At 37.6% G+C, this 23,432-nt stretch overlaps 3 protein-coding genes and 1 non-coding gene across 4 annotated transcripts; 1 reads left to right on the forward strand and 3 right to left on the reverse strand.

The window, feature by feature from the left end:
- Positions 1-1,440: 1,440 nt before the first annotated feature.
- Positions 1,441-3,634, reverse strand: LOC113753063 (delta(3,5)-Delta(2,4)-dienoyl-CoA isomerase, peroxisomal-like). The gene is made up of 2 exons (XM_027297142.1): positions 2,852-3,634; positions 1,441-2,048 (listed from the first exon to the last, which is right to left on the reverse strand). Exons 1-2 carry the CDS (start codon positions 3,510-3,512, stop codon positions 1,858-1,860), a joined length of 852 nt encoding a protein of 283 aa, XP_027152943.1. The 5' UTR covers positions 3,513-3,634; the 3' UTR covers positions 1,441-1,857.
- Positions 3,635-5,532: 1,898 nt separating this feature from the next.
- TRNAQ-UUG lies at positions 5,533-5,604 on the reverse strand. The gene has a single exon. It is a non-coding gene; the product is annotated as a tRNA-Gln (tRNA).
- A 4,685-nt stretch (positions 5,605-10,289) lies between these two features.
- LOC113754290 (bidirectional sugar transporter N3-like) lies at positions 10,290-12,039 on the forward strand. The gene is made up of 6 exons (XM_027298669.1): positions 10,290-10,441; positions 10,531-10,567; positions 10,666-10,873; positions 10,990-11,154; positions 11,370-11,489; positions 11,636-12,039. The coding sequence occupies exons 1-6, from the start codon at positions 10,387-10,389 to the stop codon at positions 11,960-11,962; spliced, it is 912 nt and encodes a 303-aa protein (XP_027154470.1). The 5' UTR covers positions 10,290-10,386; the 3' UTR covers positions 11,963-12,039.
- Positions 12,040-13,374: 1,335 nt separating this feature from the next.
- LOC113753033 (serine/threonine-protein kinase PBS1) lies at positions 13,375-18,369 on the reverse strand. Its single transcript, XM_027297108.1, has 5 exons — positions 17,762-18,369; positions 17,007-17,209; positions 16,333-16,522; positions 14,576-14,967; positions 13,375-14,485 (listed from the first exon to the last, which is right to left on the reverse strand). The coding sequence occupies exons 1-5, from the start codon at positions 17,880-17,882 to the stop codon at positions 14,000-14,002; spliced, it is 1,392 nt and encodes a 463-aa protein (XP_027152909.1). The 5' UTR covers positions 17,883-18,369; the 3' UTR covers positions 13,375-13,999.
- Between the last annotated feature and the right edge of the window lie 5,063 nt (positions 18,370-23,432).

Here is a 23,432-nt window from a genome sequence, read left to right on the forward strand (position 1 = left end):
CGAAGGGAGGCAGGATTGCATCTCCTCCTTCGCTGTTTTTCTACATCCTAACCAATTTCGAAGTGTGACCCGTGCTGTAATCTCCGCCAGTTTCACCCATGGGGTGGTGGTCCGGTCCATATTCAGACAGCCTCTACTCTACGATATCTTTTTCCCCCCATGGAGCAGTGATTCATCTGGAAGCGCTCAGTTGTGCAACTAAGAATACTGAAAGAAAACGATGATGCATCATTGCGTAACCAGGCGGCCAAGGACAGGGGCACTGTATAAACTAAAGGTAAGGATTCCCACAGGACGGGCACTTTGAAAGTTTCCCAGTTAATATGCAGCAGAACGAAAAACTTTGAGAAGACGTGATAGGTCTATGTTTAGCATATCTGGGGAGCACCTACTGCCATTGATTGAGGACAATAGTGTTTTAAGAACGTAAAGAAGGTCGTATTCTTTACAAGCATTGGCATCAAAATTTTCTTACTAAGCTTTGGAAATGAATTCTTGACTTCTGCGAAATCTTCTTCAAGCATGCATAGGTGATTATCTACTTCAAATCCCCACTCAAACACTTGTGTTCTCCAACCGATCTGAATTAGGATACACTCGGGACTTATCTTACGATACGAGGAAGTAAAAGTTCAAACAGAGTGCAGAATCATTACCTCAATTGACCACCCACAAGGACCACAAGAATAAACTCATCCAGACCAAATTCTACATCCCTTTCTCTCAGCAAATTACCCCCTGGACTACGACGATTAGAAGCCTAAAGGATCAGTGTCTGATGCCTTTCAACATATACACACCGACACATTCAAGACGTAACATCCATTGTTTAACCTGCTCTTAGATGAGGAAGCTAAGGCAACGGTAAACGACCTGCCAGCCATCGTATTCACCCACAAGAAGAATTTTACTTATCCTCGTCGTCTACTTTTTTAGTCCAACACATAGAGGAAGACAATGCATGCAGAACAGTGAAAGAAACTAATCAATGCCTTGATGCATTTTACAAATGAATCCACAAGAAGAATGTTTTGAACTGAAACACATCAAGATCCGCACAAGATAGTACGTACTTCAAGATTTCTTGAATGATCCTCCACTTTAGGTCTTAGCAGCGGGGCACCCTGTGGGGTTTCTATCCCACATCGATTGGGGGGGGTTTGGGTGTTGGGTTTATAAGTCTCCTCAGTACCCTCACTAGTTACCATGGCTTTTGAGGTGTACTGTGGATTAAGGTTTGTAAAGTCAAGAGTCAAGTTTCTTGCAGTTTGACAAAAAAAGATAAAGCTTGATGCGCAAAACTGAAAATTCACAAACTCGGTTTCATCATTTGACTTGGCCTTTTACTCCTCCTTGTGACTCACACTTTTGAATACAAACGAATCAGATGTAACATATTCTGATATAAATTTTACTTTTGAATGCAACAAAATATCAAGATTTCTATCAAGACAAAGTTAGGATATATTAGTAACTGCTAATCATCTCGTACATATTTCCTAGTGTATTTCAACAAGGGTAAGGTAAGTACTCGCTTGGTAAACAATTCTCCCACGAGGGTGAACTGAGGATAAGAGTTGCGAAGTTTGATAAAACAGGAAAAAGAAAAGGGAAAACTGAATAGAATAAGAAACTGGAAATTTGCAACCGAAATGAACAGCTTCAATTACCTCCAGATAGGAAATTTCAAGGCCAAACAAGTGTCAGCTCCTTGCATCTGCTTCCTTAAATTCTTACAAAGCCTTCTTATGAAGACACTGAGGAAGAAGCCATAGTTTTGCTGCCGAATTACATCATGTCATTGCATAAATTAAATACAGGACTTTAGCAGTAACCTTATGGACCATCCATTCAACTCTAGAGCTTTGCAAATAAAGGTTTCCTTTTCTGGCTTTGTGCAGAAATTGCCTCTTTCGGATCATCAGATAGCAGAACAGAAGAATTCCAGGTCGCCACGTAATCCAGAGCTTGATGCAAAGTAAGATCCCGACCTCTCAGCAACACTGCCTTTGTCCCTGTCACAGCAAGAGGAGATTTTGCAGCTATTCCTGCCAGAAGAAGCAGTGTGTTATCATTGAGAAAGCTTGATCCTAGCGTCCTCTTTCATAGTTCATATGGTAAGCACATCAGCTAGTAGATTCACTTTGAAGAGAAACTAATTTCTGGGAATTGGATATTCTCGTTAAGAGTCTTTGTTCCTCATCCAAGAGGAAGGTTCAGTAACTGTTTCCATTCCGGACCCTCACCTCTTTCTTCCTTCCCCCTCTCCCCCAAACAATTTGACAAGCACAAGGAATCGAACTAAATTTCAAAGCATTGAGTGATTTCACTTGCTTAGGACTTGACTTGCATACCAAACCTTCTTAGAAGTTATTAGGCGATTATAAAGTGCAGTGAACAAACTCAGGGCAAGTGGATACTGAATTTCGTTTTGAACAAAAATGAAAAAAATCAAGTACCTTTTCAGGCAGCATGAAGAAAAGTGGGGGAAAAAAAACACTACTGACTTTAAGGGGGGGAAGTATTTGCTTTGCACCATCAACATTTCATCATAGGTAACTCCAACCCAGAAACTTTATTCTCTAATACTGGCCAAAATTGAAAAACCATATTGTAGTTAGCATCTACTCTCTCTAAAACTGGTTTCCAGCCATCACTCAGAACACTTGTAACATGAGCATTGTGCATATGGTAAGAGAGACACTAAAAGCGTGCTTCTTCTGTTGGTTGACTAACATATAAATTAAATCACTCCAGCACACCATCTGTGGACTCGGCAAATAAAATTAGGAAGGGAATCCTAGTAATCCGAAACTAGTACTAAGTGGCAAAGCGAGAATACGGAACTTACCCTCAGCTACAGCTCTGACTCCCTCCTCCATAGCTTCCTTGGATGCAAAAACCTTGGAAACCAAACCCATTTCCTTGGCCTCCGAACTTGAAAACCGCCGACCAGTCAACGCCAATTCCATAGCATTTCCGAATCCAACAATAGCCGGAAGCCTCTGAAGGGTCCCAAGATCCGCCGTGATGGCCAAGTCCACTTCTTTCACCGCAAAAAAAGCATCGGCCGAGCAAAACCTTAGGTCACAGGCTGTAATGATATCAATCCCCCCACCTACACAGGCACCATGAACAGCCGCAATAACAGGCTTCCGGCAAAGCTCGATGGCGGTGATGGCGTCTTGCATGAACTTGATATCTCGCCTGAGCTTTTCGCCGATCCGGCCACGATCGGCGGAAGGGAGGCCGGAGGAGATGGAATTGAAGGCTTGGAGGTCGATTCCGGAGCAGAAGTGACGGCCAGCGCCGGAAAGGATGATGACGGAGACGTCGGGGTTCTGATCGAGGGATGAAAGGGCGTGGGGGAATTCGGTGAAGAAGTGAGGTGAGAGAGCGTTAAGGTGAGAGGGACGATTGAGGCATAAATTAAAGACTCCGGAAGAATGAGGGGATGTTGGGATAATTTTGAGGAACTTGTACTTTTCATTTTCTTTCTTGTCTTCCTCCATTTCTTCCCCTTCTCCTTGTTCTGCTGATCAGACTAGTGCACGGTTGTTATGAAAAAAAAATGCAGATAAAAGAAAAAGCGAGGGGTAGGAGTAGGAGTGGAAGTTTGGCGGATAAATTCAGGAATTCTTTTGCAACACCACACCAGTCAACTCCACTTTTCTACCAAAATCGATGATAATAATATACACCAAAATTTTGGTAACGGTAAGTACAACTTAATATTTTACCATATGTTACCATGTCAAGTTTATGGAGTTTGACATGGTAGTAACTCAATTTGTGTTCTTTTTTTTTCCCTCAATAATTTCTCTAACTTTAGTTCAATATTAGATGCAGCAATGACAATTGGGGTGGGTGCCTGGGAGGAAGCAGGATGGGACGGGATAGGAATTTCCTCCACCCACTCGTAAATGGTGCGGGGGCATCTCTCTTATTAATTAATTAAATATAAATATTATTATTAATATATCTATTTTTTCATGTTATGTTGAATTAAATTATTATTAGTAGTGTTAATATTAAATTTTCCTAATAATGATATTAGTAGTAGTGGTGATGATAATATTTGTCTTTTCTAATAATGAAGGTGCTAAGAGAAAAATAAAAAAGATAAAGGTGGTAAAAAAAAAAGGTGCCTCAAGGTGCGGCGCAAGTTAGGAGTGGAGGGAGAGATATAATGGGGCATGCCTAGAACTGCAAACGAATCGAACCCCTCGCAAGTAAGTCGAGTCAAAGTTCAATTCGAACTCAGGCAACATTGAGTTCAAACCTAAACTCGAACTCAAAAATATTAAACTCGTCAATTCGGGAGTCGGCTCAAATATATATATTATTTTTTATTTTAATAATAAAATTATATATATTTTTGTAATGTTTTATTATTTGTTACGAAAAGTATTATTTTAGTTATTTTTTAAAAATAAAAATAATTATTTTTATTTTTTTAAATTCGAGTTCGACAAGTTGCCAATTTACTCAAATTTGAATAGAACTAGAGCTTTAAATTGATAATTCGTCGAGTTTGAGAATTCGAGTTTGATAAAACTAAGTCGAGCCTTGACTCAACTTGGCTTATTTATAGCCTTAGGCATGCCCGTCCCAAATCTGCTTTGTCGCCATTTCTAATTAGATCGTTTAACTTTTGCGCATCAACGAAGTTGGAACAAAATTCAATGTCAATTAACCTTTTGTGTTCAACTTATTAAGCCTAACAATTACGTGTACAATATTCAATTGCCCCAAGTTTAGCTCTGTGAAAATATAAAAAGATTGAAACTGGAAGAATAATCAACTCATACTAAACGTGGTTTTCCGGTCCTTACGAATTTACACCAACTTGTCAGAGTAAAGTAGGCTAAACAAAAAAAACAAAAACAAAAAAAGAGTAGGCTTGTTTAGTTCGTAAATATATATATATATATATATATATATGTCTATTGTTATCATTTATACTTACTCATTCTCCATTGAAACTGGATGAATAATCAACTTATACTAAGCGTGCTTTTTAGGTCCTTACGAATTTACACCAACTTGGTAGGGTAAAGTACGCTAAACGAAAAAAAAACAAAAAAACAAAAAAGTAGGTTTGTTTAGTTCATAAATATTTATTTATTTTTTTGTCTATTGTCACTATCTATACTTACTTATTCTCCTACTCCAACCTATACTAGGGGTGACCCAAGAGAGAAACCACATATGGATTGTATCCATATGAATCAAGGTTTAAATTCTTAATCTCCCACCTCAAAAAGACATGTGATGGTCAACTACTCTAGATATAGTTAGTTATCATAAATGATTAACAAAACAAAAGCAAGACATCTTTTTGGGTTTCTTCTTTTTTTTTTTTTGGTAGGAAAGACTTGCATAAAATAAAAGGGGAAAGGTTACAACATAGCAAATGTATCTGGGAAACAGACTCCCCTCATTTTTTTTTTGGGTTTCTTCAAAGGGATCGAATGGCACCAAAAAAACAAAAAATGGGTAAATTGTATAGGAAGGAAATTGGGAACGAAAAGGTCCTACCGGGAGTCGAACCCAGGTCGCTGGATTCAAAGTCCAGAGTGCTAACCACTACACCATAGAACCCATTTGTTCGAAAAATCACTTGAGCTATCTTAAATCATTGTAAAATGTTCATTTGTAAACATTATTTTTCTTATATCTTAATTATGGAATTTTTTTAAAAAAATTTTATTTTACTGCTCGTGGGACTTTTCCGGTCCGTCGCTGGTGCTTTGCGGTGCTAGAAGGAAATAAAAAATAACAAAAAATAGGTAATAAGAAATGAGTGAGTTGCAGGGGGTATGGCATCTTTGTCAGTCGGAATGTCCTCTGACTAACAGAAGATTAGGGACTTTAGTCGGTGGCACAAAATCAACATCAGGGCCTATATCTATAAACAACCTAAACTCTATGAAAGGGTTTAATGCATCTACCTGAATAGTAGGGTTTAATATAACGGGTCACCCGAATAAAGCAATAATATGCCACCGTTGCTGACAATGCCAAAGAAAGTTTTTACTACTACAAAGTACCAATTAATTAATTAATGTCGATAATCATTAGGCTTTCTAAGACACACTTGGAATACCTCGTACGGTTCATTCAGGTTGGAGGTGTAGCGACCAGACCACACCTTTTTCTTCTGCTGTCGTGATTTATGATTTGTGGGGCTGTAAGGATCATCAATCACGACGCTCACCTCCCCAAATGCAGATTGCAGAGACTTATCATCTTCATCAGTTGTACGCATGCCCATGCTTAATTAACGCATAAAAATTACTACTACTAGTAAGTATATATGGTTGCTCCATTACTACTTTTTACATTTCCTGCTGCGTGCATCAAAAAGTAGCAGCAGCAAAAGATAAATTTGGAGAAAAATGATCGAGCAGTGATTGATATCGATCGTCACTTACAGTTAAAACAGGTTGATTTTTTCATGTAAACAACGTAATTAAGCTGAAAAAATGATCAAGCGAGCGATTGATGTCGCCACTTACGATTAAAACAAGTTAATTTTTCCATGCAAACAACGTGTAATTAAGCTGGATAGTCGTGGTGCTAGGGCGGGCAAAATTGTTCGAACTTGGGATTTTCACGATCCCTTGTTTTAATTTTCAATTTTCTTCCAGTACTAATGCTTTCAGTTGCCCATGGAGAAGAAGGTAATGATCGGCTAGCTGATCGGATGGATGTCCACGTTGGTTTCCCACATTTTGCGGTTCCATTAGATTAGCAACTCTCGATACTTGTTTCCGGAACATTAAAGTGGAAGATCATCCTGATAGCGGCGTTTTTCCGCTCCTTTTGAGTAACATCGATCAATTACTTGTGAGGGCACACCACATATCTATATATGCATGCCTCCTCCGATCCAACTGTGCATTGCACCAAAACAATTGCCGTAAGATATTAATAGACTTAGTTTAAACTTTGCAGCCACCAAAAACAGGAAGAGGAAGGAAAAAAAAATGCTTATAATTAAGTATTCCAATCCCTTCCCATCATGAAACGGAAGCACATTGAATAGAGTATTTCCATACTAAGGACGTCAAAGGCCGGGACGAAATTCAATTTACTTTTAAAGGAGCGGAGCGGAGCGGAGGGTTGGGGGTATCTATCTGTATACTATCGGGGGCTATTTTTGTTGCACGCAAGCAAAGAGTTGCGGTAATGGCATCCAAAGCGTTTTCCCTGATCAATATAATTTGATCACACAAACGTAATTCCCTAAAATTCCTCATTGTTGTCCGCATCCCAACTGGTCTCCATCTGTGGCAATATGAGAGGAGAATCATATCCCCAATTTCCGGACACTGTCAATCACTTGATGCATATTATCACGGCAACTCACAACACAAAGGAAGGGAAAATTGCCTGTCTAATTGCCTCTTCTAGACTAATTGCCTGTCTTCTCCCTTCCTCCCTCCCTCTTGTTCGTTCGTTCGTTCGTTCGTTCATTCTTTTTTTTTTTTTTACGAGGAAGGTAAAATTTTCTTGGCTCTAAGATTTTTTTGTGGAGAAGCCACTTGTTCAGTGTTACATTATTGTTTAGGGCCCCACCTCCACGTCCTTGCCGCTGAGAAATCAAGTTCAACTGAAAAGGCCCAGGTTTAACAAGTATCAGCCGCTGGCATTGTGATGCCAATCATGCAACTCAGCTCAATCATGAGCTCAATTATTGGCATGACATTGACAAATGCAATCGCCACCACTTTGGCATCAACACTAATGTCGATTAGGAAATCCTCCTAAATGATTATCCCCTTCTTCTGTACCGCGACCATTATGATGATCAATTGAAAAGGCAGCTGTAGCTTACCTTGCTCCAAACAATAACCAACCAGTGAATCACATTGGCCTAGTGCGGTAATTAAGGAAGCATAATATCTTGGTACGAAACTCACGATCATCTTTAGCAAAGAATTGATGCTTCACGTTTTAATCCACATCCACAGATGATTAATCATTGGGCGAAAATTTTAATTAATCACTCTTTCGATTAGACATTGATCATGATCAACAATATATTTATATATTTTTTTTTTCCAGTGGAGTACTGCTGGAGCAGTTTCTTTCGCTATAATTAATTGTACGTGCACGATGTGAAAATGTGAAATTCACCAAAAAGCCAAATTTAATCAGACGTGAAATGTGAAAAATCTGCCAATTAATGTGTCTTAATTAGCTAAGGGTGCCAACAGCTGCTTATCATACATGCATGCATATCTGGAACATTGATTGATTGATTGATTGCCGCCAAACACACAGGGATATGGGATATGGATTATGGACTAGGTGGTGGCTTACATTTCGAACTAACAAACAAACGGAGTTAAACAGAAGTTCGGAGTCCACGTAGGTGCACCAAAATCGTCTGGGGACAGCCACCTAGCATCCAAATTTCACGTAACAAACAGAAATGACAAAATCGTTGTTGTGGACTCTTCTATTTTTTATTTTTATTTGTCCCGGTTCGCATGCTCTAATTAAACAGTAGCTGATCATCATCAATCCTGGCTCGGCTTCACTTAGGCTTAGGAAGAAATTCAGGAAAGAGAACCGCAGACGCATTTAGAAATTCTTGTTGATCAGTACAACATCACCGGATGGCGTAACAAACTCTATTACTAAACAATGTAGCAGCAGCAGCAGTAAATGAGCCGATCATGAGGAAAGGAAGAAATCGGGAGCTCAGGTAGGTAGCGGTGGCATTACAGGACAAATTAGGAAGCAGACAATCGAGGATTTGTGGAGGGCGTGTCTTCTGGTGCATATGATGATGAGTTTGAGGTTTGCTTTAGAAACGGCTGAAAGAATTAAACGTCGAATAGGTCACGTGATTTGAGGCGGCTTTTTATTTTTAAAAAGGGTGATGATATTATATTATTATTCCGAGTAACGTAAAAGCAAAATGGGCAAAGCTCATGCCCATGCCCTGCAGCTGCTTCAGGTTGCGTGGCACCCAAAGCCCCATAACCAAACTAATTTGATTCTGTTTTCGATTGCACAAAACTGGCTTCTCTCATTGTCTGCGAGAGCAGATCCTCTGTCCAATATTTTGTGTCCAATTTCCTGTCCAATGTGAAACTACGTAGTTTCACTTATTATATCTGCTGATGTGGCAACTAAAAATAAGTGGCTGTTTGGCTGCCTTATACTTCTTTTTATTTTTTCTTGTTTGGATTTCCTTTGTTTACACAACTTTGTTACAATTCCCATCTTTTTTAAATATTCTTTTGTATTTGAAACCCTTGATACTTTGTTTTAAAAAAGATGAGAATTGTAACAAAATTGTGTAAACAAAGGAAACCCAAAAAAGAAGAAAGAAAAAGAAGTATAAGGCAGCCAAACAGCCACCTATTTTTAGTTGCCATATCAACAGATATAATAAGTGAAACTACGTAGTTTCACATTGGACAGGAAATTGGACATAAAATATTGGACAGAGGATCTGCTCTCATTGTCTGCATGCTGCTACCTAATTCACACCTGAGACAGAATCTTGAACCAAAAGCCGGAGAGGTGTGTGTGTAGCTTGGGCCTTCAATTGAATTGTCATTAGCTGTTTGCTCACAATGTTCCTATATTGCACTAATGCTGTGCATGCATGCATCATAAATATCATGTTGTGATGACTAATCATTAAGCCGACCGTTTACGTATTATATCATACTATCAAATATAGGTGGCAAACCAACCCAATTCATTTCTTGACTTACCTATTTATACCCATCTAATTAAATGGGTAGCAAATATAGGTAGCAAACCAATCCAATTCATTTTTTAATTTACCCATTTATACCCATCTAATTAAATGGGTATAAATGGATTGACTCGCTTATACCCATTACCCATTTTACCTAATCCAAACTCGTCCAAGTTACCTATTTTGACACATCTACTCTCAAATTACGCAACAAAAGAAAATGTATCAAGGAAAATAAATTAGTCATTAATTACATTTTGAATTTGCACAGAATATCTTTTCTCTTTCTTTTTGTTTTGGATGTGTTTTTGGCATCAAGGGAAGTGAAGTGGCGCCGTACCCCTCTCCCCCCCCCCCAAAAACACCCCCCACCCCAAAACCGTATGTCAAATGATTATGTTGTACGCCACCTAATATGGTACCACTTGTCATGCAAGGAGGATGAGTTCAACTCCCACAAGCTCTCTTCCTCCTTCCACTTCAAACTCCCCTGTATAAGTACTCTCATTTCGCTCGCCTTCAACCTTAATCTGCATGCCTCGAGTTGATTGAGCAGAAACACTCGAAAAGAGGGTTTCTCAAGAAACCCTGCTCATTCACGCTTCACAAAAGAGGGAGGGAGACTATTTAGTAACTTCTTTTTCCTTTTTAAGAAGATGGCTTCGTTTGGCTCTGACCACCACCGTTGGGTGTTTGCCTTCGGGGTCTTAGGTCGATCATATTTACCGTCCCTTTTTCCACTCTTTTTCTCTCTCGTACTTCTGGCGTTCTAATTTTTTTTCTTTGCTTGTCTCGTATAGGCAACTTGGTTTCCATCATCGCATACCTTGGCCCGTTGTAAGTTTTAAATATCGATGTTTAACCCCTTGATTAATTATGTGGTGTTTATGAATATAAATGATATGGGTTGGCTTCATGAATTGTTATTTGGGTAGGCCGACGTTCTATCGGATCTACAGAGAAAAATCAACGATGGGATATGAGTCGCTACCGTATGTGGTAGCACTTTCCTCCGCCATGCTCTGGATGTACTACGCACTCCTTAAACCTGCAACTCTTCTCATCACCATCAACTCAGTGGGATGCATTATCGAGACCCTTTACATCTTGTTTTATATTCTTTACGCCTCAAAACAGGCCAGGGTAAACATTTAAGCGCAATATATATGCCATCATCCTTTTGATGTTCTACTGCTCCAACCAATAAAAGATATATATGCTGACGAATTTTTTTTTTTTTTTGGTCGTTTAAACCGCAGAAACATACGATCAAGCTAGTAGGTATGCTGAACGTGGGGTTAATCTGCGCAATTTTTGTGGTCACAAACTTTGCGCTGAAGGAAGTATCAGTTCGTATCATGGTTGTTGGATGGATTTGTGTTGCTTTCTCTGTGTCTGTTTTTGCAGCACCTCTCAGCATTGTGGTGAGTAAGAAATGGTAACTAATTAGGAACATATGCATGTTGAAAAATACAAATAGCCCTTAATTTGTTTGTTGTACTTTTACTAAATTTTGCAAAGGAACGGATCTATTTGTAATCACGTAAAAGGGAGGCGGCCGGTCAGAAGCTGTTTTATTATTATTTTTTTAAAACATTCATTATCTGATAATGCTCATATATATATTCATCTTCTACAGTCTCAAGTAGTCCGAACTCGCAATGCTGAATTTATGCCGGTCGCCTTGTCTGCAACCCTTACATTGAGTGCAGTCATGTGGTTTTTCTATGGATTCCTCAAAGCGGATGTGTGTGTTACGGTGAGTAATACAACTGAAAAAAGAAAAGCCAGTGGACCAATCTCTCTCTTTCTGTCAAGTTTTTATTTTTACAAAAAAAAAAAAGAAGGTAGACAAGCATCTGAATTAATTGATCTTCATGACTGAAATTGTTGGCGTTCAATTAGGTTCCAAATATTATGGGGTTCTTTCTAGGAGTCCTTCAAATGATGTTGTACGTCATCTATCGAAAGCCCAAGCCCCTTGTGGCTGAGAAAAAAGTACCAGAGCACGTAATCAACATAGTAATGTTGTGCAACTCTGACGTGCATCCACTTGATTCTCAAACAAGTAGCAATTGCGACGTCAACTCTACTGCTGATGCTGATGCTGATGAAAATGAAGATGAAAAGAAGGATGAAGAAACTGTTTCGGCAGTGGCAGATGAACCCTGCAGCAGCCAAGCCCAAGTGCACCTCGATTCTCCTGCATTGGTTGTTTGTTCTGCAGCTTAGATATGATATGATGGATGATTCATTCAGCTGTCCATTTTGTATCCCTCCCGCTTTTATTTCTCTTCCTTTCCCGTCCCTCTCGCTCTCTCTCTCTCTCTGTTGTAAGCTCTGCCATATAAATATGAAACCCGAATACTACTTCTACCATTGACCAAAAAAAAAAGAAAATGAATATTACTTCTACCAAACCAAATCATTGGAAATATTTTTTTATTTTTTTTTTGGCGGGTTCAACTAAACTTTATGGGTGAATTTAGATATGGCCATTCAAAATTAGCCAAAATATCGATTCAGCCCCTAAAAATGTATAAGATCCAATTAGACCATCCAAACTAGCTAGAAATTTCATGATTTCAAATAAGCCTTCCCTCAAAATGACATTTGTTTAAGTTGTACAGTGAAATCTTACCTTTTTTTTTTTTTTGAGGAGTCTATAGCAATTAACTTCTTGCCTAAATGAATGACAAAATAGTGCTTTGCCTAGACGAGACAAAATTGATAAAAAAAAATAATAATAATAATAATGATATTTTAATCAGAAGAACTAAAGTACAATCCTTTTTTGATATTTATCCTTCTTGGCTACTTTATGCAAGAAGTTAAATGCTTCAAAGTTCTGACAAGAATTCTAATTTACCATCATTAAAGTTTAGTCAAACATTATTGACCAAATACGAAGTGGTGGAAGTGTTTTTTTTTTTTTTTTTTTGAAGGACAGAAGGGTTTACTTGAAACACAATTTCCATTTTGAAGGACTTAATTGGAACCGTTCTACCCTTGATCAGCAGTCGTAGCAAGCGAAATTGATTTTGGAGTAGCAAAATACTATCGTGTATGAATACAAATATTATCAGTCCTGGATCTGAAGCTTGAACTTTGTAAGTAGAACTCTTGACTTGCTAAAAACTTTTTGAAAGAAAATTAATCTCGACAACGCAATTTCCGTGGCGTCAATCTCCATAAATCTACTTTTTAAAGAATTTCAGCAGTCAGAGAGTTTTGACTGCCTTTCAAACTCATTGCAGTTCGTGTTTGGATTTCACTTTATTTACACGCACTAACTTACTTACATGTATTATCAACAAATTTTCTAATTATATTTTTATCTCACATACATCACATCAAAAAAGTACTACAATATTTTTTAAAAAAAATTATCCCAAAGTGTTTTTAAGTATGTATTTATAAATCATGAGGGATTACGCCCCAGCAGCAGGGAGGCGTGGAATGTTACAAAGCAAAACGATAAACTACTACCATTTAATTTGCCACCATTTTGAACCAGAAAGGTTTACCATTGAATCGTACGCTACAACACCCGCAAACAACTTCCCCTGCCAATTTCAGACGACACCCTTTAGTTTTGCTTCCTACCTTTTTAGCGTTCGAGACATGCATACAACAACCAAAGATGTTATAACTCAGAAGCAAGATCTTTCTCCATTCTCTAGCTTTAAGTTTGCTTTTCATCTATGAAAAGCGGACTGGAAAGCTAGAAGTTTCATCTGCTGTAAGAATAAGATGCAGCAGTCTTTCAAGAAGGGGTCCTTCCCGAATGCATAGGTAACTCAATCGACCCTAGTGTAGTGGTTCGGTTACTTTTGTAGTAACATTGCTACAGAAGAAGGCTAGCTGATTACAGACAGTAGAAGAATGTTTTGTTTATGACGAGCCTACGAAAAGCCAGCAGAAGAGTGCAACTCACGACGTGCTTTACTCCAAAATTTTGTTTATATACGTCCTGCTCTTCTGCTTGCTCTACTTTCCTGTAAATGTACACTCAACTCTTCTTCTTTTGTTCTGAAAAGAGAAAAGAAAAAGAAAAGAAAAAAACAAAAAGAGGGTAATACAAGGAGGGGGGAAAAAGTAAATAAATAAAAACGTCCGCCCCGTCCTTCCCCCATTGTATCCAGAAGCTCACTCCCGTCGGAAGAGGTTATTTAGCATCCAGGGTTCTTCTCTCCCTTGGCACTGCAAACTGGAAATTCAGGCCGAGGTGGAAGATGAGGCCTTTCATCAATATACAAGCAGGCTACTCTACCCGTTATTTCCATCAAAACTGCCTTGAGCATTTTGACGCCTTTTTTCCCGCCAATTTTCACCCCACATCTTTGCCTCCGCAACAGCTCTTTCCCTGTCCAAATCCCTATTTAGCATCCTTGCAGTTTCTCTAGGAGAGTCCTCCTTTTCGGATCCTTCCAAATCCCACTTGCGTCCAGATCCTCCACCCTCTTCATTTCTTGTGATTCTTCCACCTCTCTCGTCTTTGTTTCTCTTCTCGTCTTTATCATTGGTAAACCTGTAACCCAGTCCAGGAGCTGCACTGGGATCATATGCCTGATTTGCAAGATAAGAGAGTGCAGTTACCACATCCCCTATGAGAGGACGGGCAGCAGCCTGTTCCTGGATACACATGGATGCTACTGCCAGAGCCTGATAAAGTCCTCGCATTGGATACTGACCCTGTAGCCGAGGATCTGCTAACCTGGCAAACTTTCTCCGGTCATTGAATAAAGGCCGAGCCTGCATTAAAAGACACCAACATTGGATTCATTGCGCAGGTTATATTAAGACACATTAACCCAAGCATATACTATGTACAAGTGTCATTACCCAGGTGACGAGATTTTGCTCTCCGTGAGGTAGGGTGCTGTCGATTGCTTTACGTCCAGTGATAAGTTCCAGGAAGACAACCCCAAAACTGTAGACATCAGATTTCACCGTCAATTGCCCAGTCATAGCATACTCAGGAGCACAATAACCATAAGTTCCCATGACCCTTGTGGAGACATGCGACTTGTCTCCAGTAGGACCAAGTTTTGCCAGCCCAAAGTCTGAAACCTTTGGAACAAACCCTTCATCCAGTAATATGTTAGATGACTTGAAATCCCTATAAATGACAGGAGGATTTGCCTTGTCATGAAGATACTCCAAACCTTTGGCCGCACCTGCTGCTATCTTCATTCTTGTATTCCAATCTAATGGTTCTTTATCAGGTGGAAGATCTGGAAAAGAATTGTTAAAATGGTTTACGAGGATGCAACAGATTATGTTGTGTGATAGCTACCAGAACAGTACTCTAACATAAACCCAACGAAGAAGTACTGAATGACATTGAAATTAGCACATTATCCAAAGTTGATGTTAAGTGATAGCTACCAGAATAGTATTCTAACGTAAACCCAACAAAGGAGTACTAAATGACATTGAAAATTAGCACATTATTCACAGCTATAATTATGACAACCGTAATACACTGGCAATAACAGCTGTACTTGTGGAGAAAAATCATAGGCACACATTAAGATTGAGAGCAAAATTTGTTCAAAGTATAAGCACACATATTAAGATTTGTTAAATGCAAAATTTGTTCCCCCCATTGTAAAACTGATATAAGAGTCTAACAACCCAAAATTCGTTCAAAGATTAAGAAAGAGGAATGCTCTACTGAACGCTTAACACAAACATAAATCAACTAAATGGCATGACTTTCGTTTTGGCTTCCCACAAAGAAGTCAAGTTATTTAACTAAAATTAAGAGAATCACAACAGTGAGTCATTTTCACATGCAAGGCGTGAATTCATTTGGTTGTACAAATAAATTTCATGCCTGTGCTCAACATTTTCAGCCTGTTGATAGTTGTTGACAATGTTAATCCTCACTTACAGCATTGGGTGAAGTGATAAGGCTTGAAATCATTCAACTGAAACTCTCATAGCCTGAATGTAACCACATGCAGGAAAAGAGAGAGACAGAGTTTCAGGAATGCAATTAACGCACAAAGCACAAGATCCCTTAACATTGTGATCAGCTGAGGAACCCACTCTTACTAAGTGAACAAATGCATTAATACTTGAGGCAGTACCATCTGAACAAGCAAGCTCTTCATGAAACTCAAACAGAATGTGGAGTAAAGCCATAACATGATACAATACCAGTCACCACCATTCAAAACACCAAACCATCCATTCACCATACTATGCCACTTATATGCCCCCAACCCCACCTTTCCCCTATTTCTGAAACGAACATTGACCCCCATACTTAGAATAACCAAGTTTGAGCCTATGCTCTGTCCTTGAGGCTTCATTAGTTCTGCATTTTATTTTTCCTTATAAACGGCATTATTGTAAAGAAAAAGAAATCAACATAAAAGTTAGTTTAAGTTAAAAAAAAAAAAAAACCCAATTAACTTTCTAAACAAAACTTACACTGTCATCAAGCCTCCCTTAAGAAAGTTTATTCAGTTTGTAAGTTTCAGTAAACATGTAAATTCAATTTAAATATGGAATGGACTTCTTGCTGAACATTCAATAACTAAACTGCAAACAATTGACAAGATAGTGAACGAGAATGCCTCAAATGATACCATGAAGATGATCTTCCAATGATCCCAAGGGCATGAACTCATAGACAAGTAGCCTCTGGTCCCCATCAGCACAGTAACCGATTAAATTTACAAGGTTAGAATAATGTAAAAGACTGAGCATAAGAACCTCAACCAAAAATTCCCGGTTACCCTGAAGCCCATTTCTATCCAATTGCTTAACTGCAACAACCTGTCCAATCCAGTAATCCAATTAATTAACAATAATAAACTTGAAAAGCAGCCAAAAACATTTCGGTAGCAGCATTTCTAATAAAATCAATATTGCCATTTTAAAAACATCACTGAGAATATGAAAACTAGTAGGATTTTAGGTCCTGACATTTGATTCAACAATCAATGCATCAAATGTTGAACTCAAATACTACTGTGTAACAGTCTGAAAACTCATATTTAAAGGTCAGCTATGGATGGCACTTGATCCCAGTTAAACTAGTATACTACGGGCAACCTGTGTGCTCTATCATTAGTTGGAAATTTCTTGGGGAGTATGCAAAGACAAGTAGAAAGTTACTCCAATAAACTGAAGTGATGGACCTACAAAGTGCTCCATATTTTCCATCGTAGATTAACTAAGACGATGGTTGGCTGTGAGAACTTTCAGTTCCATATCAGCGTGGAAATGCATTACAATTAAAAGGAACAACAAATTACACCTGACCAGACGGAAGCTGCCCTTTATATACTCGTCCAAATCCTCCTTCACCTAAGAAAGACTCTTGCCTGAAATTGTTTGTTGCAGCAGCAAGCTCGCGAAAAGTGAATGTTTGTGCAGCAATCTGCACATCAGGCATATCCTTTAGCCCTGATGACTCTTTTCTCGACCCAACGTTGCTTCTTGTTTTGAGTCTATCAGCTCCTGCACCATCATGACAAACCATTATGTAATTCTAAGAACTTATGAAAGCAAAATATCCGAAATCTGGTATTGTGCGAGGCAATAGGCACTTGTCACGAGGACCTAATAAAAGTTGGCATGAACAAATTATCCCAAAAAGAATCTTTACAACTCGTGAGTGAAAGCTAGGTTTTCAAGATTGAGCTTCTATGGCAGCCCAACTGAAGAAGACACCCAAATCAATCATTTCAACAATCAAGATTATGTCTTCCCCCAAATCAATCAAATCGAACAACTATAAATCCAATTAAGATCCGACTTTAGACTGGAAAAAGAGAAAGAAAGCATCTTTTTAAACCACAGCTTGGGATATATATATATATATACACACACACACATATATATGTATGTATAGACAAACGGTAATACATATAAATCTGTCGGAAACAAGTCAATCAAAGTAAGATAATTAGCTGAAATGGAGAAATTACAGGAAGCACAATAGCATCTAGATCAGATCAAAGAACAGTGCACATAGTAGGAACACATATAAATAACCAGAGACAGTGTTACCAGAAGATAATCTGGAGAAGTTAGAGGGGATAGCTGGGTGGACTTCTTTAGGACCATCTCTGTCATTCTGAGGATTCAGCTTTTCCTCCTCTCTTGAATCAAAACAAGGAAAACAACCCATTTATCCAACCTCCCCAAAGATCAAATCTTTCTGAGCTATTATATCCTTAATTCTATTCTATCTGATGTAATCCAAATCAATCAGCTTCTTATATTAATGAGCCCATTCCCCTCGTATCAGACAGAAACAGTCAACCCCTTTTGTAGGAAGATTGAGAATATCAAATCAAATCCCAATCTAGTGGAAACAAATATGTTAATGAAAGATATTTAGGACAAGGCCACTGAAGAGGCAGGAAGAGAGAAAACTAGTACTAGACAAAAATTAAAGAGCAAGAAGAGGAGGAGGAAAGTATAATGAGAAAGGCCCCCCTTTGGATTGCTTTGGGTGAAGGGAACAAAAAGTCTGAAGATAATTGGTAGCGTTGTAGTTGTTGTGACAGAGCTGTAGCCGGCTTTGTCTTCAGCTTTTGAATTACTAATACCAGAACTAACATTCACAGTTGAGCCTCCCTGTCTGCCTTTCTTCGGCCACCCCTCTCTCTCTCTCTCTCTCTAGTCTCCGTTCTCCAAAAGAGACGTAAGAAATGGTTTATATAGTTCCTTCACCGACTGTAATATTACTACAATTTGCACACAGTCACACATTCATTAAACACGCACACACAGAAGGCAGGGACTTCTTTGACCAGAATTCTATCCCTCAGCCACTTACTTAGCAAAATAGAAAAATACTTGGTTTGGGTTTTAAGGTCTAAACGCAATAAGTGTACTACAGTATTATTTAATGCAAATGCATTAATCTGGTATAGAATCAGAAAATCACTCCACGGGAAAAATAGTGCGTGTCAAATACTCTCTCTGTACCTTGTGCGGGTCCTTGTCCTAAGTGACAATTGTTAGCATTTGCACCAAGAAAGCAATGGAGTAAGTAACTGTTTTGAGATTTTCACTCTGCTTTGGTCCTGTGATCCGACTTCGGTAACTAGGTAATCGGCAGCTAATTCCTTTTCCGTTACTGTAGTCAGCAAATAATTTCCCAAACAGTAATATTGCATCATTTTGGTTGGGCTTTGCTACTGCCGTTTAAACTTGAAATGTTCTCGAGTTTAAGCATGTGAAGAAGCAAAGACGCAATGAGGCCCAAAAAGATTTAATAATAAATGAATTGGCTGACTCGCAGCGAGTAAATGTTGAATACAGCAGTCCAATGGTTAAATAGAAAAATATCATGGGTGGTGCATTCATCGTATCATCATGAGTATAAGTGAGAGGGTTCGAATTCGTCTCATGTATTAAAAAAAATGTTGTGCATTTTTATTCTTTTATACATAATACGAAAAAATAATTATAATGGTTTGGGGATTTTACTTTTTAGTTTCCATTCAAAAGAGTTTAAGTATCATTTTGACAGAGGGTAGAATTCATCGTATCATCATAAGTACATTTTTGGGATGAGTGAAAATAAGTAAGGCATTTATTGGGGGAAGTTTAGGTTGGGTGGTAAAATGAGAGAAATTGTAAATAGAAGATTTTGGATTCATAACCTTCCATTTTTTTTTAAAAAAAAAAAAAAGGTAAGGCATTTCTTGATTTGAGGAGGAGGAGTAAGTACTTAAAATTGCTAGATTGGATTTGAAAATCATAGTATACAAGTGTGTGATTTATTTATTTATTTATTTTTGGTATGTTTGATAAAGTTGGTATTCTTATTTAGTGAGATGGAGACAAAGTGGGTACATTGACCCCACCAAATTTTCCATATCTACATTTAAAATTGTAGACCCTCACACTTCAATAAAATTGCACCCCACTCTCTTCAACAAAATCTAAATATTAAATCATTGCTCCCACCAAAATCTTCACATATGCATGCAAAATTGTAGGTTTCCTCCCACACTTAAATGAAATTGCCTTTACTAACCTTTAACAAAATCTAAATCGTAGTATACATTTTATATATGTCTCTGTATCCAAATTTAACAACACTTAAAATAAATGACACCATCTCGTCTAAACACAAAAAAAAAAAAAAGAAAAAAGAAGAGAGACTCAAATTGCATTTGTGTTTCTTATTTGTCTATTTCTAATGTGCTCATTCATGGTACACAAAACTTATTTGAAAAGCTTGTTTTAACCTTTTTCATTACACATTGGAACTCATAAGTATTGCTCATTTTTTTACTTCATTTTAACAAAAATCTTGAAAAAATTTGTTAGTGAGAGGAGAAGTGGAAGAATCCCTTATTAGGAATTTGAGATTTGAGAGATATTTATTTTGTTTCTAAATTGTAGATTAATTATAAACATAATTTTTGGCATATATTATTAGTTTGTAATTAGTAAAATTTCACACATTAACTTTGCCCACCACTAAATTTCCATGCTAGCTCCGCGCTAACAGTATATGTTTTCGAGTAAGTTTTATGTGACAAATGAGGGTTACGTGTCAAAATGGTGGAAAGAGGTTGAAAAGCGTGTTTTAAAAAACATTTTGTGAAACTGAGAACCCCTGTTCTCTATTTGTCTTCTCAGGTTGAGTGTACCACCCCAACCCCACCACATAAGTCACGAAACCAAGAAAATAATTAAACCAATTCATAGGGCATTCGCAAAAAAAAAAAAAAAAAAAAAAAAAAAAAAAAAAATATATATATATATATATATATATATATATATATATATTATAATCAAGCTAAGTTTCTTTCTTCCTCTTTCCATTCTTCTTTGGGTCTACTGCCTTTTTCTCGTATCCTTTTAATTTTGGCTGTCTACTGCCTTTTTCTCGTATCCTTTTAATTTTGGCTGTAAATAAAATAGGACAAAATAATAATTAAAGTGTTTGGATAGAAGATTATTTGAAATAATTGCTATAACACCTTTTGTTATATGATGATATATGTGAGATAAAAAAGTGATTGAAAATATAAAAAGTTATGCTAAAAATTGTGTTGGTAATGCAAACAAATAATTTTTTGAACATTAATTTTAGGGTTCTAGATACCTTCTCTCTTGCCGTGCATACACATTCATTTTATCATTCTTTTGGCCAATTATTAAGATGAAGAATCATAATCCCATGCTTTTAGTAACTGGTGTATCTAGCCTTTTTGAAGGCAAATCTGATCAATTTCCTTTGTTTCTCTAGTATTCTACTCATTGATTACACGATCAAGATAGAATCTTTTCAAAAGAAATTAACCCCAGGAATCCTGTTGAAAACGTGTCATCATCAAACAATCTAATAGTATAACTTTTGATACATGGTATTTGACCCTGTTCATCATGTCAAACCGTACGCAGGATCTACCATTGATGTACAGTGTCTTTTCTTCCTCTTCGTAATAAGTACACAGCATCCAGAAGCATTCATGATTTCATTTGATCGGAAGGATTTCAATGTACAGATTCTTGTTTTGCAGTGATAATCTTCTTTGTGTATACGTCAACTGGATGCATGTTGATTTAGCCCGCGTAGATAAAAGCAGTTGGGATCAATTTTTTTCCCCCTCTTCCTTTTGTTTTTCTTCCGAAAGACGGTAGCAAAGTTGTTTAGCCTGGGTTTTGTTTTTTGGAATCCCCAACGGCTCGAACTGTGCCAAATTGCATGAAGAAGCCGGGTGACCGTGTACGCAACTTTATCATAATCATCTACGAAAAAACCCACAAAAAAAAAAAAAAAAAGGCGCAACGACATTAAGGTGTGCTGCTTTATATTCTTTAATGGGATCCATTGATCCACGCTCATCTTTCTTGCATCTCCGCTAAGAGAAAGTGATGCTACTACCTTCTTTCTGGGGAGAAAAGAAAATGACGAATAATCAAATTCTTAAAGAAGAAGAAGAAGAAATTTCTGAATTCCTGCTTCAAGATGAACACACAGATAATGAGATGTTACATGTACTGGCACCGCTGCATGCACATGTATTTCTTCTTGGTGTGCAAATGTGTGCTTTGACGGCTAATGGCAAATGCTCCATTCAAAAATGGCCAAAAGTAACAGTCATACCTGTTTCACTCTCAAATGACAAAGCTAACCGAAACGATATAATGCATATGGTCGATTGATTGGGTTGAGAAAATTGATTTAAAACTCTTGATCCTATCAACAACCATGTGCCTTTTCTCGACATCGAATGATTAGATTAGAACTAGCATATAATGATCATGTGGTTTATTAATTGCTCTTTCTAATCTATTCAAAAACTTGTCTGCAAACCTTAATTGATCTGCGCCCTAATACACATTCCAGAAAGGCAAATAAAAATTTGATTGGAAACATAATATTTTTTAAATATTGGTTTTCCTTTTCTTTTTTTTTTTTGCCTTCCCCACTCTTCTATTCCCAAACCTTCCAACTAAAATTTGAACCCTGGTGGATAGTAGATTATTTGAAATAATATTGCAGTATTTTTTATGATGTGATATATGTAAAAATAAAAGATAATTAAAAAAATAAAAAAAAATATGTTAAAAATTATATTTATGATACAAACAAATAATCTGGAGCCAAATAATGCTTATTTAAACACACTCATTATTAAAACTTGTCCGTGATCACATGGTCAGTCTTACACGTGTAATTTTTACAATGATTATGTAAAGAACTGTTGGAAGATTGAGACTCTAAGGTCATGACATTCACTAGGTGCATCTAATTTTATCCAAGAAGAGAAAAATATAATCGCACGCAGAGTGGGGTGTGGTTTTTCATCAAAAATTCCCAGCCCCCCAATTATCTGAAAATAATTTCTAACAAAAAAAAAACAAATATGTGAAAAGAATCTTCAGTTTGGAACTCCCATAGCCAACACTGGTCGATTCACATAATGGAACGCGGTAACGCTGGTAGTAATCAACGACCAAAATAGCGGGCGCCAATCTACAAAAAGTTACGGAACTCACTTTACATAGCTATGTATATATATCACCCTTTTTGTAACGTTTGAAGCTTGTTCTAAGACAACCGTAGAACTTCAATTATGTGTGCAATTGGATCTCCCTCCCTTTTTTTATAACTGACGTTTAAGAAATTTGCTCTTAAGTACTTTTATCTGTCGTTTTACTATCCCCATGCAGCATTATATTTGACTTTGGATAGATTTAAACAAAAAATAAAAAGAATGGAAGGCGTCAAAGTTATGTAACGAGCTCACCAAACTTTTTTTCCCTTTTATACTTAATTTTGACCATTACAATAGATTTTTGCGCGGGTGCCACTGCAACTGCCTCTTCCATGTCAACTACATCACATTCGCGGCGGTTGTTTGACTTTTTAATTACTGGAGTAACAAAATTCTTGACTGACCCGCATGCCAAGCTCCGCATGTCCATCGATGGTCGCAGCCGCTAGCTGAAGCCGCGGGTGGCTCCTCTTTTCAGTAATACGATCATGAATCAAACCCACCCACTTTTTTGTTTTTAACCACCCGATTCAAATGTATTGCTCATCCTGTCCTGCTTCCTATTCCTATGATGATTGTTACTGGAATCTAATTTTGAATTCTCATGACTTGGAAAACACGATACGGCTAAATGATAAATACAAATTCTTAAATGTTGTAATTTTATATACTAAAGATTTTCCCTTAATTTTAGATACTGCAATTTC

This window comes from Coffea eugenioides, chromosome 11, assembly GCF_003713205.1.
Source record: "Coffea eugenioides isolate CCC68of chromosome 11, Ceug_1.0, whole genome shotgun sequence".
NCBI lineage: Eukaryota > Viridiplantae > Streptophyta > Magnoliopsida > Gentianales > Rubiaceae > Coffea > Coffea eugenioides.

Coding starts and splice junctions, on each gene's coding strand:
- LOC113753033 (XM_027297108.1), bottom strand. CDS start 17,882: ATGGGTTGTTTTCCTTGTTTTGATTCAAGAGAGGAGGAAAAGCTGAAT. Junction 17,210..17,761: donor CTTCTCCAGATTATCTTCTG/GTAACACTGTCT, acceptor ATGATGGTGCAG/GAGCTGATAGACTCAAAACA. Junction 14,486..14,575: donor AGCAAAATCTCGTCACCTGG/GTAATGACACTT, acceptor CTTTTAATGCAG/GCTCGGCCTTTATTCAATGA.
- LOC113753063 (XM_027297142.1), bottom strand. CDS start 3,512: ATGGAGGAAGACAAGAAAGAAAATGAAAAGTACAAGTTCCTCAAAATT. Junction 2,049..2,851: donor AGTCAGAGCTGTAGCTGAGG/GTAAGTTCCGTA, acceptor TTCTTCTGGCAG/GAATAGCTGCAAAATCTCCT.
- LOC113754290 (XM_027298669.1), top strand. CDS start 10,387: ATGGCTTCGTTTGGCTCTGACCACCACCGTTGGGTGTTTGCCTTCGGG. Junction 10,568..10,665: donor ATCGCATACCTTGGCCCGTT/GTAAGTTTTAAA, acceptor TTATTTGGGTAG/GCCGACGTTCTATCGGATCT. Junction 10,874..10,989: donor ACGCCTCAAAACAGGCCAGG/GTAAACATTTAA, acceptor TTTAAACCGCAG/AAACATACGATCAAGCTAGT.